This window comes from Gadus morhua, chromosome 10, assembly GCF_902167405.1.
Source record: "Gadus morhua chromosome 10, gadMor3.0, whole genome shotgun sequence".
NCBI classification, from domain to species: Eukaryota; Metazoa; Chordata; class Actinopteri; order Gadiformes; family Gadidae; genus Gadus; species Gadus morhua.
In genome coordinates, this window is record NC_044057.1 from 20,838,408 (window position 1) to 20,857,915 (window position 19,508).

Here is a 19,508-nt window from a genome sequence, read left to right on the forward strand (position 1 = left end):
TTGGCTACATTTCGAAACAACACTTTGTTGAAAGATCAACGTTTTGTTATCTATTAAGTCCTGCTTCCTATTGTTACAACCTTCACGGTGCGTATAGTAGCACCTATAGTTTAACAGTTACTTCCAGGGTGGCAAGAAAACCAAACACTTCCCACAATAATAGCAATTGATAAAAACACATACAATTAATTCTTATTGCTAGCCTAACTAGCTATTAAAGGATGTCATAAAGGGGGAGGAGATAGGCTCCAGAGATGTCTGTGTAGGCTGCAGACGAGTAAAGATGAAGATAAGGATGTGTAATGTGAACATGCTCATCTTGCTTTAATTGTGTTTTTGTTTACTCCGTCTCTATGTAGTAGCCTACTCATCCAATCATTACTGCAGCTTTATTTCTCTATAGCCTAAATGTTTACAACCAAGCCTTCTCTACATAATCCATAGTCCTATTGACGTGATATCCAAGCTAAACAACTGAATCAGGTGTTTGTCAATATGAGCTTTGGCTGGGGCCCCTATTGGCTGATCTGGCCACCCAGAAGTTTATGTTTGGAATGAGTTCTTCTTTAAATGTTTTGGAAGCCTTAATTAAGCGATAAAGTAGATTTCAGAATGAGATTGGGCTAGACAACTGGGGTCTCTTATAAGAAAGAGGGCCTCTAAGATGAGTACCAATTATAAATATTAAAAGATATAAATATATTTCGACTTTTGACCTTTGTCCTAACACACTTCATGACCACAGTCACTAAGTCACTCACCACTATTTACCTTTTTGTCAGATAATGGCAATAGGTATGGCCTATAGGTCCTCCAAAACGAGCCATATGGACGTTTTAGCTCCCATTGGGTGCGATCACACCGAGGCGCGTCGCCTATGAAGCCGATACCGTTCGAAGAAACAGCAATGCATCATAAAAAAGACCAAAGGTCTCTAGCGCAATCCAAAGTCTGCTCTGCCACGCTCCACCACTTCTCCACGCTACTCAGAATCAGTGAGCCAACTAGTTGAAGGGTGTCGTTCACTCTGGTCGTGTCACTTCACTTAAACAGCGGTCATTGGGAGATATTGGTACAAGATACAGAATGGGTTTGTTTTTGGCAACGAAATATGGTACAATGACGCCATCTAGTGTCGCACTCAGGCTAAAATCTTCTTTTTTTTTTTGTCCAAGCGAAAATATCGACAAAATGGAGCCCGTCGCACGGACATGCAATGTATGTAATTTTTCACGGAACTGTGGCCTAACATCAATATCCCAAATCGGTGAAATTGTAACTCTTTATTTTCACTCTTTAACTTAACAGATTGTCGTAGGTCAGCCAAAGCAAATAGCCAAACCACATTTATGGATAATAAATTAGGCCTGTTGCAGTGAGAATTTCAATCACAGCAGCCTATATTGTGACAAAATCGTGGTTCAGATGTCAAATGATGAATTCTCAATTCATATTATTATAATTAGCTATAGTTTTTACTCTATTATCAAAATTGAGCATACATAAGTAACTCTCACACACCCACCCAACCAAGCCTGCACACACACACACACACACACGCACACGCACACGCACACGCACACACACACACACACACACACACACACACACACACACACACTGCAGAAAATGCTGGAGGCAAGGGCACATATGTGCTGTGTAATAATCTTCCATTCAGTGGCTTTAACTTTCGTACATCAACTCTGGCCCGCATGAAATGTTATCTCACATTCAGCACCCATCTAACCAACCATAAGATAAGATAAGATAATCCTTGGCTTTAATAGTCGAGACACATACACATGATAGCCTGGCTCTACTATATCATCGATATCCAAACAACAAACAAACGGTTAACTTGATAGGCAAATTGAATCTGACTGTATTCAAATGACGACTTGTGTGTGTATATATGAGGATGCCGTGCGGGGTGACTGTGTGTAAGTGGGTTCAAACACAATAGAGAATCAACACATAAGCCTTGGTTTTACTGACATGCCCTTTATGTGACATTCAGAAAAGACAAGAACTTCAAGAAAGTTAGTGTAGCCATGACGGTCTTTGGACTTATATAAAATGAGAGAGGGGGCAACAATGGGGAAATGCTCTAAGATGGCCTCTTCAATAGCTCCACTGTTCCTCATTAATAGTCTGCCCCGGTAATACCAGTGAACCGCAATAATAAAGTGTTCACTCTGTTCTCTGAATCAATGACGATAGGTGATACTTGATCAGCTATAAAAGTTGAGAAAGGATGATTACTTTAGCTTTCATCAGAGTTAATATAGAGGTCTTTGTGGGACGGAAAATGCATACGTCTTACTTGATCTTTCTTTGAGGTTGCTTTAATGCAGCTTTCAGAGCAAACAATATAACTGATATGTCAAGTGTCCTCATGCAGAGTTGATTTTGTTACATAGGTGACGAGTGAGCCGTTTGTTTCATGTTTTAGGGTCTTAGTCATCTAAACTGAAATGATTAGAGCTGTAGAATTAGCACTTGAAGGTATTGCTTGTTCACATTCAGTTAGACCATGTAATTATAGTTATAAAATGTTTTGACGTCCTTTCTTTCCCCAGGACTAGATAAACAAGTCCAGCGTGCCAATGTTATAATTGAAGGTTATATTTCCTTGAATCCTGCTTCAGTTTTTAAGTATCCAACAAGTGCCTTTCCAATCTGTTGAGACTTCAATTTCGCAGTCTGCAAATAAAATAAGTTGGTAAATATATTTGTTTATCTCTGTGGTATTGCCTGACATATAAACAATAGACTACACAGCTAGCAGTGTTCAATGGCTGGAGTGTTTCTATTAAAAGATAATACTTTTCAATCAGGAGACTGGAGCCATCACTTTGAGGAAAATTCCCAGGACTTCCTTTTATTAAGAGAATTCCAGAACATAAGAGAGGGACCCGACACCTGCGTTTGGTCAGAAAAAGGTTTCCAAATTCAATCATTTAAAAAAAACACAGAGTGTTTTAGAAAAAGCTGACGTGAAGCCGGCCACGGATGGAGCGAGGTGGTCTGCATTCAACACGCAGGGTCGTCAAGGAGACAACAGGTCAGAGGGCGTCACTGTTCTCCGGAATGTTTCACATGTTACCGTCTTCCTCTTTCTTATGGACAACACGCTTTAAACACGCTTCTTATTTTTTTAACAAGTCAATGAAAAAAAAAAAAAAACAACAACAACCCAAATACAACAATGGTTGAACATGAGCCAGAGGCAAAAAGAAAAGAAAAGTGAGGGAGGCGCGGGGGGGGGGGGGGGGGTGGGACTCACTGCACATTTAGAAGGTCTAAAAAGAATTATCCACACACATGGCTGAACCGTTAATAAAAACATGATTAAGAGGTTGAAACCGAGGGAGAGGGCTGGTTTTTTTTGTCTGAGGGGTTGTGGGGAGGGGAGGGGGGGGGGGATGAGTGGGGAACCGGGGTATACACAACTCACAACTTTAGCCAATCCGGCGGGGGGGGGGGGGACGCACTTTCTACATCGAAACAAGCCTTTGTTTTTTTTTTGTTTTTCCAGACAACCATGAAATGCCGTTTAAAAAAGATTTTTAGTGTATTTTGACTTGCTTTTGCAGACACTTGATATGACCACTGCAAATCTGCTCCATAATCAGCTTTGCTTTTTTGTGCTAAAAATCTGTACGGATACTTATAAAATCATTGATAAAAATATTCCTCTGTTAACAATACGCCTTGGAGGGAGAGCATGTGAGAGACTCGTGGGGGGGGGGGGGGGGGGGGGGGGGGCTGGCTGGTTGGTTCGCTGGGGGTAGGAAGGGGGTTCAGGGGTCAGAGGCTGTAGGAGGAGGACATAGGGGCAGTGGTGCTACTCAGATTTGGCCTCCTCCTTGGCCTCTTCTGGAGCTGCCTCCTCCTGTAGGACAGAGTAGAGAAAGGACACGGATGAGAACGCGGGCGGGTCGGATCCGACACGTAATCACACACTTTACAGTTCATTCAGGGGGGGGGGGGTAACCCTCCATCGGGGTACTGGTCCGTGTACTGACCTCGTTGGTCTTGGCGTCTCCATTCTCAGAGTGGTTCTCCTCGTTGGCCTCCGCCTCTGCGTTCTCCTTCGCCTTCTTGGTCTTCTTGTCCTCCTTCTTGTCGTTCACCGCCTTTTCTTTCTGCAAGGGCGGGGAGAGAGAACCGTTACAAAATGGCGGGGGGGCGGATCAACGTGCGTGCCGCGTTTACCCTTTCTATTTGGTTATGTGCGGGGAGCCATCGATAGGGATTACATTGGGAGGGCATCGTCGCCGTTTGCCGTTGGCGTTGTAAACGAACGTCGGTTCATATTGTATGTATAGTTTATGCAACGCATGATCTTACCTTTGCCGCCTTCTTGGCTTTTGGCTCGGCCTGAGGTGGGGCGGGCTTCTGAGAGAAAGGGGGAGGGAAGTTACATGCTTGTTGGCCATAGTGCATGGCCTAGACGCCTTTCAGGCCTTATGTCCATGTACTTTCTCATTAACCTGTGCAGTTGTGTTTTTATAATGAGTTAAATAATATTTTGCAATGTTTTTTTGTTATAGTAAAGTAATAATTTATTAATGTATGACGTAATCAACTAATTTACTTAGTAAAAGTAACATTATGCACATTTACTTTTGCCTGGAAGTTTCCTATTTTTCTAAACATTTCTATCCGCAAATTTGTTCATTTTAAGCTTTTTTGGTTATTTATTTATAGGACGTACATGTTGGATCTTATAAAATAGCGGTGTATGCGTAATAGAGCTGCTGTATGTTATAATAGCTGATTATTCAACTTGATTACCTTGTGGGGAGTTTAAAGGGCATTTTTTACTATTTGAATGCTACAATATGTTTGTTAAGTGAAATTGATGACCTTAATAAGCACCAAGTGATAGTGCACGTTTTTGAGGCGCTACTTACCGCTGATAACCTAGCTGATCTCCTCTTGGGCTGAAAATACAACAAATACCGTTAATCACACTTGATCTGGTTATTTTAATGCTGTATGACAAAATGTTACAAGAAACATTATGTTCGGAGTGAAAAAAAATGGTTATAACAGACATTGTTGGATGTTTCAAGTGTAAAGTGATGTGCAATATATTCACCTCCTCCTTGGGCGCAGCGTCTCCTCCCTGTTAATGAAAAACACAAGAGGACAGAGTTAGCACAAAGTACAAACCTCAAAAATGGAAATTAAACTCATCGGCCTTTCTATTAACTGCTTACTTTTCAAAAAATGTTTTAATTGTATATAATGGCTGCTCATGAGGCAGTTGAGGAAACTTTTTGGTTTCATATGAAAACTGATAGTATTTTCCAATACACATCGTTTTTAAGGTTTATTTACTAGTAATAAATATACTTTTGTGTTTGTTTTGAAGTATACTGTGAGATCATGACTAGGAGTGCCTTTGAGCCCCAATTCTGAAGACCCTAGGACTGCTTCTCTGTCTTACTCCCCCCTTGTCTTTCTCTCATTCAATACATGGAGCTCAGATTTGAATGCTGGCGCGGGAGGGCTTTCAAAAAGGGGAGGGACCAGCTTATGCTTAGTGGCGCCATCAGGCGGCAGAGCCATGCCATCGCAGCCATTTGGGACTACGAACAAAGGGAAAAAATATATAATCTTATCGAATTGCGACGGCGAATGTTTATTTTTACGTTAAAATTGGAAAGTAAAAGTACTAATGCATTTTCTCATGGCACTTTTAAGCGGTTTGAGGCCGGATTGACGATTAGTGAAGCGTTTGTTCTCGGTAGGTCGCCGAGGAAGGTAGACAAGAGCTGCAAAGCATGGCTGCTGCTTGTGCTTTAACTGCATGGAGACCGAGATAGACTTCTGACTCTCCAAAGGACAGCGGCTGCTTCAAGAAAACGGCTTTTAAAAGGCGTACAGGCGCAGGAAAATATTTATTCCAACGCATAAAAAATTGAGATTAATTCTAGATAATAGGCGAAATTTTCCGATTATGTTGGTCCGTTAGAAATTGGGTTATAATTAAGTAATGTCTCTGAGGGATGACTCCATAATCGTTTGCAATGAATTAATACCTCGGATTCTCACCAAATAATTCAAATTATTTTCAGGATACGTACCTTTCTCTTGGGCATGTTGATCTTTTTGAGATTTTCTGGCAAATGCAACTAAAAACAGTTTTTTTCTTGGTGAGCTCAGTGCAAGTGAAGACGAGCGTCTCCCTTATGCTCGGCAGTGTAGTAAACACACAGGAACAGAAAGGCGAGTGGTTGAATGGGGGGAGGGGTGCGGCTAAAAGCGTGATTGATATGGTGTAAGCCAATCACATCGCGCCATTCGAGGCTGCAGAACACTTGGAATTTTGGAGCCGGTGATGTTCTTGGGTATGCGCGAATGGCTTCTTGCAGAAATAGATGGGAGGAAACCAGAAAAAAATGTAAAGGTTGCAATAGGCGACATATTGCTTAAAAACAACACGTTCCCCGTTGGCAGAGGTCGTGAATACTCTAGTTTGTCGCGATGTGCCGTTGCACGATTTAAGTCAGAACTAAAGACAACACACGCCATTCATTTATACACAGTTCCCCGCCATGGCATTTAACGGAGAAGGCGTACACATTGAAATGCAAAAACAACGACATTTTTAACGAAATATTTTCGTCATGTTGAGGCCAATATGGCGTCCTTTCCTCTCCGACACATTTTTTGTTTGTCTGTCGGCTTCCCTAAATTCATTTTAAGAAAATGTCTCCGTCGCCTGTCCCCTCCGCCTGTAGGTGGCCACAAAGCCTTCCGAATGAACATGGCTGCTCAAACTATGCTTCTTGTGGCCGTTCAGCACAAAAAGCGTATGCCTTCACTGTTTTGTTATCATGTTAAACAAACGCCCATGCAATCTCTTATACACGCAGTGAGCCGACACTCCGATCATTTATTTCCTAGACCGAAATACACAATGTAGGCGATAGGGCCACCAGCGAAGGACTACGTGTGGACAATGTGTTCAAATCACTGTAGTCTCTCTTTCTCTCTCCCGTTAGATTCAAGGGGCGGGGAATGTGCGTAGAGGCGGACGAGGAATGCGAAGTCTAGCATCCACTGTCGGGAGCCGTCGCTTTGCGCAGACAGTCTGCGCTGCTTCGGACGGGATTCCAGTCGGGAAGTTTGGCTGTGGCTTTCGCTTAACCATAGACACACTGAGAGCTGCCTGCAGTCCGTACGACGATCTCCCTCAGTTTAGTCCATCGCATACACCAGGGAACCAAACATGGTGGTCAAAGTGTACATAGCATCATCCTCAGGCTCCACTTCGGTAAGAGAACAAAAGCAGCATGCATAGATGATTGATGATTTAATTCTGCTATGTAGGCTGTCTTTAATATTGTATCATTCAAATGCATTCAATTCAAATTGATAATCCATGTCCTACGTTTTAGATTATTGAAAGCAAATGTTCCTATTTTGCACTAATCGTTTGTTGTCTCTGGTGGGGCTGTGATGTGATTCGTTGTGATTCTGAACACAATAACATTCATTTAGAATTTGCAGGTGTAATTAACCTGCTCAGTTTCCTCTCGTTACTAACTTCTTGTGTGTAAATTAGATGGGGAGTAGTGATAAGGTGGTTGGCGAGACTGGTGCATTTCAGTGTTATTACTCAGGAACCCGAGAAGTGTTTAGTGCTTTGTCATCTTGTTTGTCACAGCGTTTTCGTCTGAAACGATAGCCTGTTTTCTCCCACAAAGATGTATGTGTGTGTTTAGGGGGGATATCAGGTCATCTGCAAACAAATAACTGCACAATTTAAAAACTACAGGAAATTGAAGTGTGCTTCTTTAGTTGTTTTTAAAACAGTATACTGAACTTCATACACAGACAAGTGGATATATATGAGTTCATTCTCCAATAGCAGAAGATCCTCCCAGCATAGAGAGGATTAATGTGATGTCATTCACTGGGCACCTCAGTTTTAACTGCCGTTCAAAAACAATGTTAAAATAGAGAAAAGAAAAACGCAAATTACTTTCCATATTTACAGTAATTTGCGTTCAGAGTCATTTATTTTCACAGTCATTTGCTTGATTTTGCATCCTGAAAGGAAGGGGGGCCCTTCACGATTTGGGCTAAACTCTTAAATCCAGGGACATTTGTTAATTTTATTTCCTGTTGGCTTTCTGTTACTGAGTGACTAACTGACATTTGCCTGAACCGAGTGCCATCCCCCTAGAACCGCTCTGTCCTGTTGGTTCGGGGCGGGTGTGGTGTGGAAGACAAGTCCGGTCTGAAGATGAGTCCCGAGTGCTATATCAGTTCGTCCTAGGAGGCCAGGGAACACATTAGTCTGAACAACTGCACCAAACACACACACACACACACACACACACACACACACACACACACACACACACACACACACACATTGGCTTCACAAGCAAAGACAACATGCACGTACGCACAGTCACACATAACTCTTCACACAAAATTACTTTCTTAATGAGTACCGTGTCAACACACACAAACAAACAGACACGCCCACATGCACACGCACACAAACAGGATTTATGTTGTTTAAATGTTGTGCGTTTGTGCGCTTGGAGCCGATGAGATGGTGCCACTTGTTAAGCACACTGGAGCCATGTGTTTGACTCACTAGGACAAGCTCTCACTAAGAGAGGTCTCACTAAGAGAGCTCTAATTGGGGTAGAGACGATGGTGGTGGCCATGACCGCCAACAAGCCATGTTAAAACTTGACTGTGCTATAGCGTTGTCAAGCGTTTGCCAGGGTTTGAGCCACAAAACGTCATCAAGGAACATTGGAAGGCTGTACAGTAAATGTATTCAGCTTTTAGTATTGCCCCCCTGGGAAAGGATAATACAGCAGTGTTGCTGGTACACACCTGGTTCTCTTGTTACCTCTCGCTTACTTTAGGACAAAGCAGTATTTGAATATGGGAAAAAGACAAGATTAGGATTTTTTGCATGCACGCCTACCAACATCAAAGCTATCATTTGAAGACTGAAACCGGAGATAAATAGTGATGGGTAGGACTGCGATGGTTGAATAATTAGTGAGTGGTATGAACGAATAATCGATTATTGGATATTTGCCTACATTCACAAAGGCAGCCATGGATCATCGGCAAGAAATCAGTTAATATCTTTAACGCAAAAAAACAACTAGTTCCAGTCAAATTGTCTGTTGTGAAAAATTGATTAAACTGTAATCTGAAAACCTGGTTATATGCTGTAGACCCTATAGTGTCTGTGGTATAAAGGCTGGGACGAAATTCAAATTATAAATATGTACACTTTATGTTGAAAGTATGGACCGTCGCGATTCCCATTGAAACGAATGGCGCGGTGATTTGGTCTTCAAAACGAGAGCTGGTAAATTGTGAAAAATTAATTAAACTGTAATCAGACAACGCGGTTATATGCTATATAAACCCTAGAGTATCTGTAGATAAAGGCAAGGACGAATTTCGAATTATAAATATGTACAATGCATAACGTTAGCTCTCTGGCTCATAGCTGAGCGGACTCGAATAGCTCCCGTTGCCAAGTCGTAACTAAGGTCTGTCCTATTTACTGGAGAAGTGAACAACGTTTCCGTTGCATAAGAACCTAACGGTAAGGTAATGATTGGTATTTGTCAAACCCTCAGTCATTACCAGGGAACAAAGTTATGGCTTGTGAAAAACTTAATATTTGAATGGGAAAAAATGTTAACGCTCCAAATGTTAAAAATCAATTTTGAACCTCGGGAACGAATAATCAAATATTCTGACCCATCCCTAGTTAACATCGTTGCAAGACTAATTCAATCAAGCTGGACCCCTCCTAACTGGAAGAGAGAGAGATAGGCAGGCTTGTCTCTGAGAGCAGGGCATCGGTTTCTCAGTGAAATGCTGTTACAGATACTATAAATATAGAAGTACACTGAAACTATCTTTCACGCAGAATACACTAAGCTAATTGTTATTATTTAAAACCTCAAGTATTTCAAGGTTGGAACCTTCAATCTGTAATCGCTCCGATTATGCCATGGTTATTTGAATTATGACACATAACTGGCATCAACACAGTCTGAGTGCAATCCCATTTCACGCTTCACCAGGTGATTCCCAAGCTCTTTTCACCTACTGCCCCCAACACGGTATCACCAGTCTCCTGGTCAGCAGAAGTTATACTTTGTGGTACATATCAAAAATCTTCCTTGTTGGTTTAAAACACAAACTACCGGTAATCATCAGTGACGGTGCCGTAGCCATCCCAACCTTTATTGGGTTGAAATTATATATGTGGTTAAACCTACATACCTGTTCTGTTTTATTTAAACTCTACTCTACACAGAGAATCTCAATAGGGTCATTGAAAAGCAAATTGACCCAAACTCTTTTAGTAGACCTGGTTGATTAAATCAAACTCCGTAGTATTGATCCATTCCTGTGTGGCTCCAGACACAGTGCATCAATTTGATAGCCAGTACATTCTGGGAGCTAATGGGTTTTGTTCTAGCTCTTTCTCTCCCTGGACGAGTTAGGCCTGGGTGAAGTGGTGCCTTTGCCCTGTCAGAGTACGCACGTTAGACATTGCTGGCTAACCAGTACTAACCAACAGCGAGGATCTAAGTTGCACAATAGAACACATCCTGTAATAATTCACACAATGCAACTATTCCACTTCAGCTGGGAGGGTCTGACCTGCAGTCTATTGTTTCCTTTGAGTAAGAGTGAATGCTTTGATGACCATGAGAATGATTGATGACCGAGTAGGTTTGGGTGCACCCGTGTTTCCTGGCATAATGACTACACTTCCAAGCACTTCACTGGAGGCTTTTTTTTACTGAAAAGACATTTGGACATGACAAGTCAGTTGCCAATGTCAACCTCTGAATTAAATGTAAGTAATGTTATTATAGTATAATGCTATTCCACCCATATTATACAAATGTTATTATTTGCAAAAACTAATAAAAAAAAGTGATAGTTATTAGTCATAGTTTTATTAGCAGTTAGTTACCAAACAGTTTGGTTTCGCTGATCGTATTGAACGATATTAGAGAACTGCATCTATTCGATCAAAACAAAGAAAGATCAAAGTACTACTTACTTAGTGGTACATCTCTGACCTTTAACCTGACACTGATCCGTCTGCCTGCCTCCTAGATTTCTCAGTCTCCTGCTTCTCTCTTTCTCCTCGCCTTCAAATATAATGCAGCCCTCGTGTTGAGAGGAAAAACACATCTCTGAAGACTATTATTACAAGAAGTGATATGGAGGATTTTTTATATAATGCAATCTGCATGTGATCTGATCTTTATCCCTGCGCTTATCCCATGTTCAGTCTCCATAGTTACAGTAAATACTGATAACGCGTGTGTTTATATTTGTGTATTTGTCTGTGTGTGTTGATTTAGGGAGGGTAGGGTAGGAATGCAACTGAAATGAGATTGAGGAGATATTTATGGCCGCTCCCTACAAACGGGGCCGTCAAAAATGTGATCCTCTCGTCTCTTGTTAACTCCTTAAGAGCCCCCCCTTAAACAGGGATAGGGGTGCTGGGTCCACTGAGTGGCTAGGAATGGGTCTACTCGCAGTGCAATTAGAGTCAGGCTGCTGGAAACTGGCCAGAAATGCTCTACAAATTAATTTAGCCACAGCACAATGCAGGCCTGTGGAGCTTTTGCCTGGGGAGCAGTAAAGAGAGACCAAAGAAGCTTTAGCTTAGCGCAGTGTTTAGCGGCATTCGCTATGTCAGCTGCTTGCTGCTGGTGGCAAAAGAATGCTAGCTCATGTGGCAAATATTAGCATTCTCTGTTTCTCATGTTGATGTTCATAAGCTTTAATCGGAAATCTGTCATTTCAAATGGCAAAGGTATCGTTAGTTTGTGTCTACTTAAGCGAGACAAGTAGATAGTTTGGTAGTACATTTGAATCAAAGTAAACTAGTCAAGTAGGCTAATCTTGTAAAACAGTTTGAGGTTGACAGTAGTTTCTTATGAGACCATGACAGTGAATTCGGTCCCAAAGTGGTCCTAAAATGATGGCAAAACACATGTCAACCCTATGTGTAGCTGTTGCCTCTTGAAAGACACACAGTCCCAGAGAGAAGAGACTCAACATAGGCTCCGTGTGCTGCATGGGACTGGGCGTTAATAAACAAAAAAAAGGATTGGATTACAAGACTCGTTTCGCTCCTAATTGTTAAGGTTATTGATCTGCGGTTGTTTGGCTACCGAACGCTTGGATCATGCTACATGAGCTGCTTAGAGTGCCAAGAGACCTTTCTATGATCATTAAGTGCATTTTGGGGGGCTGAGGTTAATCGTACCCTGCTGAATTCAAGTGCGTTAGCCATTGGAAGTCAACAGGGGGCTGTGAGGCTTAGTAGCCGACTCTCCTTGTAACCTGATCTCACCTCTTTTATTCCCCCAATCTGTCAAATTATTGTTATTATTACATTCAAATTGTTTAAATGGCAGCTTGCCACCTCCAACCATAATGTGACGCCCTTGGTGCTAAAGCCCTTATCTACAGTTCTCCAGCCAACAGATGGTTTAAAGAGAGGAGATAGGTGACTGGAGACTTGGGTGGATGGGTTTTATTCCTATTGAACACCCATCATTTTCTATGAAATTTGAACAAGGGTGAAATATACTATGTCATACTATACAATACTATGTCACCGTTGACATGAGTATCAGATTATAATTACAGGGAGATTACATTTAAAAAGATCTCCCTTATCAAAGAGTATACAGCAGGATGGATTCGATCAGAATCTTTGAGGGTTTGTGTGCGTGATATCCTGATGGGTATCTTAAGGATGATCCGTCCTATCGAAATAGGTAGATAATTTGGAAGAAGGAATTTATATTCTGACTTTAAAAAATTAAGCCATTCAAATCTCATAATGCTTTGCATAACTAGCTGCTTCATTTTGCATGCCTTGTCGTCTATATAGCCTAATCTGAGTCATAAAGCCCATGATGCAGCCCCCATATGCATATCCATATTGAGAAATGTGACGTAAAATTCACAGTTTATTTGTACTGCTATGTGTAGTGTTGCGTTTAGATATATGCAGAGGATGCACCAAGTATAGCAATGCAGCCATCCTGTTCATGTAATATCTCATCACATCATGTATATACTACACTGCCACAGTGAAAAAAAATAAACATCACTTTCAACAAAGTCCTAAATTCAAACCAAAACATGCAAACGTCTGTGTCTGTGTGAGCGTGTAAGTGTGCACACTCATCTGTGGGTGTGATTGCCAAGTTCCCGAGTGGCTCGCTGCAACAGGCCTTATTTGGCATGTTTGACCAGTTACCGCCTCCCGAGTCCCAGAGGAGCTCCCGTTTCCGAGTGGCCTTCTAGGGCCTCCCAGCTTCCTCAACACACCCACCCAGACCCCGTACCACTGGGACAGCATGTGGAACAAACATGATGTGGCCTCCAAAAGAGACGTACTGTGTGTGTGTGTGTGTGTGTTTGTCTCTCTCTTGTGCACGCTCTCGCTCAAACTCTCCTTTAGTCTTTCTTCTGTCTCCCTGTTGCTCTCCCTCATTCCTTCTCCCTATTTCTCTGTGTCTTTCTGTGTCTCTCTGTCTTATGCACACACACTCACATTCTGCATACCTCTTCCAGCGCCTACTATTGGCCATTGTCTTGCAGAACAGTCGCTCCTTGTCTATTGGTCCTCTAGTTTGTACTTTGCTCCCCGTACTGAGGTATCGGAGGTATAATGTAATCAAAGACCACAACTGATTAGAGAATTCAAATGGGCTGGGCTTGAATGCACTGCATCGGTGTTAAATCGTTAACAGTTTGCCTGTTATTGTGTTTGTTATTATGTTCCCTTTAAGGAATCGGCACTCGTGGTTGAAGCATATTGTTCTGAAAGTGCACAAATGTTGCAAAAGAAAAACACCACGTCAACGTGATAAATGCATGCATCCTTCTGCTAAAGCTCACCTTCTTCCTCAACTGTTATCTTAGTAACCTGTCAGCCTGCTGGCCGTCATTGGCTATTTTTCTGTCCCAAGAGGGTGCAGAGGCCTCCTCGTCAACAAGATACAGAAACAACATGGCAGACAAAGGTCTTCTCTTGTTCTGTTTTAGGATAAGGGAAGTGGTAAAGTCAAAGTATTGCAGAAGTCTGCTAACCGTCCACTTCCCCCCCCCCCCCCCCCCCCCTGCGCGTGTCACACAGATCAAGAAGCAGCAGCAGGATGTCATGGGGTTCCTGTCAGCCAATAAGATTGGGTTTGAGGAGTGCGACATCGCCGCAGACGAGGACAACAGGAAGTGGATGCGAGAGAACGTTCCGGACGAGTCGAGGCCTGCGACGGGCCACCCCCTCCCCCCCCAGATCTTCAACGACAGCAAATACTGTGGGGTGAGGAGAATGGGTTCAATGTATAGATTCATCAATTGAGCAGAGAATTGAGACACAATGAATTCAGATACTTCATCTCATTTAGGAGCAGGTAGGGCTTAGGGGTTACCTCGCTTTAGGAGGTTTTCCATCAAGCTGTGGACTCATTTTGGGCTAGGAGTCAACCACCTTAGCAACTACACTACTGCGCCCATTGCATACACTCACACGCCCTTACATGCATATACCGACAATATGGATAATTCAGTGACATTCAGGAGGCTATTCCCTCCCTGTCGTTTTATAAACCAACAGTGGCGCAGTGTTATTCGAGAGAGCCATGCCGAAAGCCCCTGTGCAGCCAGGCTTCCCATAATTCAAACAGATGTGTGGCTAGTTGTGCTTCTAATAGACAATGCGCTGTTGCAAATGTCACCAAGGAAAGAGCACTCTGCATCTTACGGCTATTGAAGAGAGCCCACACGTGTGTGTCTGTGTGTGTATGTTTGTGTGTGTGTGCACGTGTGCTGAGACACAACCAGCCAAGAGTAAGAGGAATAATGAGAGAACATCAAGAAGAGGGAGAGCGAGAGAGAGAGAGAATGGGAGTGCGACAATAAACATAAATAACAGTGAGAGAGCAACAGAGAGAGAGAGAGGGAAGGAGAGAGAGAGAGAGGGAAGGAGAGAGAGATAGGGGGAGAGAGAGACAGAGAGCACAAATCCAAACATTAATCATGAAGGATGTATTCAAAACAAACACCAAACCATATTTAACAACATTCTCATCCTCAGCCATGGACACTTCAACAATTCAATCTTCAACACTATTGAACAACAGCCCCAGCATAGATCGTGCACACTAATACACTAATTCACGTCAAGCCCTAGTATGTGGAGCATTCCAAACTCTTTCAAATGATCAGCTTCACAAAGGTCACAGCGACGGTTATTGTTCAGATCAGATCAATGCTATCAGCCACGCCCAACCCATAAAATACAACGGCTTCTCTAACTTGTTCTTCTTCTCTCTCTAGAACTACGAGGCATTCTTCGACGCCAGGGAGGACAACGCTGTCTATGCCTTCCTGGGTCTGACCGCACCACCCGGCTCCAAGGTGAGCTACCCCAAAGCCAGGATAAACACACTGACCCCCCCCCCCCCCCCCACACACACACACACACACACACACACACACACACACACACACACACACACACACACACACACACACACACACACACACACACACACACACACACACACACACACACACACACACACACGGCCACAGCTGTCTGTTCCCTAGCTCTGGCCCCCCGCTCACTTCGTACTTCTTTGCTCTCTCTTTCTCTTCTCCAGTGGTTCAGTGTCCGTAAAGAAAGCACACATATTACATACAACATCTGTTCATGATATCCCTGTGCACCCCAGCAGTGGCGACAGCAGCCCTCCTTTGCACAATTTCTATTCTCCCTCCCGTCTGGCACCCTGGCGCCCCCTAACTGCCACCTGCAGAACTGCATGGAGGTGTGCCAGTTACTATGGGAACAGCGGGGCTTTCCTCTCTCTCTCTCTCTCTCTCTCTCTCTTTCTCTCTCTCTCTCCTTAGCTTACGCACACACACACACACACACACACACACACACACACACACACACACACACACACACACACACACACACACACACACACACACACACACACACACACACACGGAGTAGAGGGCGTATGAACCACTGATAACCCCTCCATTTTGTTAAGGCTTTCTTTCAACCCCATTTGGATGATGCCTCTAGGGTACAACGCTTGTTATTCTTTATGTAAATGTCATGTAAATCTCCTATTTCTCTACCTCTGTTTTGTCTTACCTCTCCCCCTCTCCATCTTTTTCTCTGCCCCTCTTCCTTTCTTTCTTTCTTTCTTTCTTTCTTTCTTTCTTTCTTTCTTTCTTTCTTTCTTTCTTTCTTTCTTTCTTTCTTTCTTTCTTTCTTTCTTTCTTTCTTTCTTTCTTTCTTTCTACCTTCTCCAGGAAGCGGAGGCTCTAGCGAAAAAATCACAACAGTAGCAAGTTAGCAGCATCACGTTTTAGTCTGTGTTACACCAGAAGCCCTCAGCTTGAACCCTGACCCCAGACCTACCCACCCTGTACCCTATCCGATACGCACCTGGCTCCGACAGACAGAAAGAAGGAAAGAACGAGGCGCAGAAAACAACGATGGAAAATGGAAAATGAAAGCAATGAAAAATGGAAAAACTAAATTTCACTTAATTTTGAATTGTACGTGTTTTATTTTTTTGTATAATTTTTAGTTTAATCTGTGTGTGTGTGTGTGTGTGTGTGTGTGTGTGTGTGTGTGTGTGTGTGTGTGTGTGTGTGTGTGTGTGTGTTAGTTCCTTGATATCGGTCGTGCCTTGTCAGCTGTACTGACAGAAGTACCTCAGATCTCTAATCCCATTGGCCGAATCGCAAGTCAATCAGCGATACATGAATGTTAACGTATTGAAACAAGAAAAGACACATTTCAACTCATCCGTTTGTATGCACCTTAATATTTCACCCGGACCAGTAAATCCAAACAAAGTGCAGAACCCCAACTCAATCTGTGTTGATCACTAAATGGTTTCATTATTCTGTAGCGACGACCAAGTTCAATTCATCTAGTTTTGTTCGATTTAAACCCTTATGCGCTGAATCATTTTCACAAATTCCAATTGAACATTCAACGTTTAACACACTTGCTTCACTCAACCATTCCCAAATATGACATAGTTACATCTTTAATTGACACATTATTGTCTTAATGCCGTTTGAATGGCAGACTGTTAGTATGAGATGTACCAGACTGTGCTACAATTAAGGAAGCACCACATTTATTTACTTAGTTATTTTAGTTTCAATTTCCCTATTGTGCTGGCATTATAAAGATGCACTCTAACCATTGGTTGGTTTCTTATGTAGAAAATAAATTCAACAACTTATGTTTCAAACCAGGCCATATCAGCTTTTCCGATAAGAACAAACCATTTGATGAAGTCCCAGGTCTCACGTTACCCTCTTACAGTAAAGTCTTGTTTTTCTATGAAACATTAAACATTTTGAAATTAATTTGAACATCTGAGTCTACTTTTCATTTGAATGTCTGATGAACTTTCAGAATATGAGGATAGGATTATGTAAGTGATGACTGCAACCTTTTTGTTGAACATTTCATAAAATTTCAATATTGTATCATAAGGGAATATTTGTCAGGTGCTGCGTGCCAGCCGCTGTTGATTTGATGCCAAGCCTTAAGAAGCTTGCTGCGAGCTGGTTCATGAATGCAGTAACTTATGCTTTATGATCCCTTTATAACTCAATTGTAACTAATAAAAGTCAGTTGTAGAAATAGGCACCTATTTAAGTACTTTTGTATTAATGTTTTGTAACATCCTTCAAATACTCTTGTTTCTGTCTCTATTCAACATGTGTATATTTACCTAACCACTTTCACACACTTTAGGCAAGTTAACCAAAAACAAAAATGCCCAGTTCTGCTTTAATATTGTTACGGGGGTGGGGGGTGGGTCTTCGCACACAGGCACACACAACACACACACACACACACGCACTAGCACACGCACACACAGACACACGCACACCACCGTGCTGCTCTGTGATTTCATCTCCCCAGTGCAGAAGTGAAAGAGCGCAGTCATATGTCCAGTGACATTTTTGCATTGGAGCTTGACGCACAGCCGAAAACGAAACACAACGACATCTGACAGAGAGACGGACGGACGGACAGTGTGTAGACCATGCTTTCAGAGTCCTTCCTCCAGACACTGCCGTACAGGGACGATAAGAGGTACTCCTCTGCCACCAAGCTCCAGGGGGGGGAACACACATATCCACAAACTCTGCGTGGAGACACGCAACATGGCTGGCCCGGTCTGACGGAGTCAGGAGAGCACTCACATACGCCGCAAGCACTGCGCACAGGTACGGAGGATGTATTGTTCACTCTTTTGTCATGTACAGTATACTCACGATATAATGTATCTCAGGAAGCTATATGTATAATTTCAGTATATTCATAATTTAAATAATATATATAATTTCTCCTTGAATTGAAACGTCTCCCTTTTACGACTTCTTGTAATTATGGTAAAAAAAAAAAAGATCTTCAAAATATGTTCCTAAGGTCATCATATTAATGGGATATATTAATCGATTAATCGATATTAAATGAAAATAAAAAAATAAAAACATTCAAACATTTATTTCGTAGCATGTTTTCCATTTCATAATCAGAACTTTACATTGCAGACTTAGGCCCAAACGAGGGCCTGGGGCCGAGGTTTGCCTTTCCACCCGAGTTTGGCCTTATGAGCCCGGCCCGTGCCTGTACACTCAACCACTATCCTCACCACTCAGGGGATTTTCAGTCTGAATGCAGTCTCATAAGGCAATACCCTGACCTACGTCTGCGTCAGGAACCAGATGAGGCAACCAGCCCAAATAGCAGCACGTCTTGCCACTGTCCGTCTACGTCGGTGTCCGGACGTCCCCTGCAATCGCTACCATGCACACCCAGCTCCCAGGGCCCAGACAGACAGCCGGGGACTCCGGTACCGGACACGACGCATCCTTTGAAGCCCGGGACCTCGAACCCCGATGAGGGCTACCTAGAGATGACCGGCAACCGAGATCTAGAGCTCTCTCTCTTAGGGCTGGAGCCCCTCTCCAACTCTCTGTTGAACGGTCTGCTGGAGAAGCATCTGGACGAGCTCTACCGCGAGCATTTTACAGACAGCCTGGCCCGATGCAACTCCCAGCTGGGGCACAGCCTTCTGCGTGGCCTGGTGCCCCTGCCGCAGCCCAGCGGACAGGCCCAGCCTTCAGACTTCATGGGGGCCAGTCTGCAGGGTGTGGTGTCCAGGGAAGGAGGGTTCAGAATCAGCTACCTTAACACTACCTCGCACTTCAGCTCACCCGTGCTTCGGATCTCAGATGCTGAAAGTTCCCCCCGACCCCCACCCCCTACGCCCACGCACACATAAAACACACACACACACACACATGCACGCACGCACGCACACACACACACACACACACACACACACACACACACACACACACACACACACACACACACACAC

The 19,508-nt window shown here is 43.1% G+C and overlaps 3 protein-coding genes across 4 annotated transcripts in view; 2 read left to right on the top strand and 1 right to left on the bottom strand.

Moving 5' to 3' along the window:
- Positions 1–2,854: 2,854 nt before the first annotated feature.
- hmgn7 (high mobility group nucleosomal binding domain 7) lies at positions 2,855–6,396 on the bottom strand. 2 transcript variants are annotated; one of them, XM_030367684.1, is made up of 6 exons: positions 6,099–6,396; positions 5,108–5,134; positions 4,920–4,949; positions 4,354–4,398; positions 4,029–4,148; positions 2,855–3,895 (listed from the first exon to the last, which is right to left on the bottom strand). In XM_030367684.1, the coding sequence occupies exons 1-6, from the start codon at positions 6,111–6,113 to the stop codon at positions 3,848–3,850; spliced, it is 285 nt and encodes a 94-aa protein (XP_030223544.1). In that variant the 5' UTR covers positions 6,114–6,396; the 3' UTR covers positions 2,855–3,847. The 2 variants fall into 2 exon arrangements, with proteins under 2 accessions (XP_030223544.1, XP_030223543.1); XM_030367683.1 differs by having other exon boundaries at positions 4,354–4,401.
- Positions 6,397–6,900: 504 nt separating this feature from the next.
- On the top strand, positions 6,901–17,481 carry sh3bgrl (SH3 domain binding glutamate-rich protein like). Its single transcript, XM_030367682.1, has 4 exons — positions 6,901–7,291; positions 14,201–14,386; positions 15,403–15,483; positions 16,399–17,481. Exons 1-4 carry the CDS (start codon positions 7,247–7,249, stop codon positions 16,432–16,434), a joined length of 348 nt encoding a protein of 115 aa, XP_030223542.1. The 5' UTR covers positions 6,901–7,246; the 3' UTR covers positions 16,435–17,481.
- Positions 17,482–17,967: 486 nt separating this feature from the next.
- Positions 17,968–19,508, top strand: part of si:dkey-237j10.2 (uncharacterized) — a 2,339-nt gene continuing 798 nt past the window's right edge. The window contains exons 1-2 of the mRNA XM_030367681.1: positions 17,968–18,348; positions 18,676–19,508. The exon at positions 18,676–19,508 is cut by the window's right edge and continues 798 nt beyond it. Coding sequence (XP_030223541.1) covers positions 18,165–18,348; positions 18,676–19,409 — 918 coding nt within the window. The 5' untranslated portion in view covers positions 17,968–18,164 and the 3' untranslated portion in view covers positions 19,410–19,508. The remainder of the gene's footprint in view (positions 18,349–18,675) is intronic.

Bases quoted from the DNA above. Each gene is read 5' to 3' on its own strand.
- hmgn7 (XM_030367683.1), bottom strand. The intron at 4,950-5,107 runs GTGAATATATTG...TTGTATTTTCAG, and splicing joins ACGCTGCGCCCAAGGAGGAG to CCCAAGAGGAGATCAGCTAG. The intron at 3,896-4,028 runs GTCAGTACACGG...TCTGTCCTACAG, and splicing joins GAGACGCCAAGACCAACGAG to GAGGAGGCAGCTCCAGAAGA.
- sh3bgrl (XM_030367682.1), top strand. From the start codon at position 7,247: ATGGTGGTCAAAGTGTACATAGCATCATCCTCAGGCTCCACTTCG. The intron at 7,292-14,200 runs GTAAGAGAACAA...CGTGTCACACAG, and splicing joins CATCCTCAGGCTCCACTTCG to ATCAAGAAGCAGCAGCAGGA. The intron at 15,484-16,398 runs GTGAGCTACCCC...TACCTTCTCCAG, and splicing joins CCGCACCACCCGGCTCCAAG to GAAGCGGAGGCTCTAGCGAA.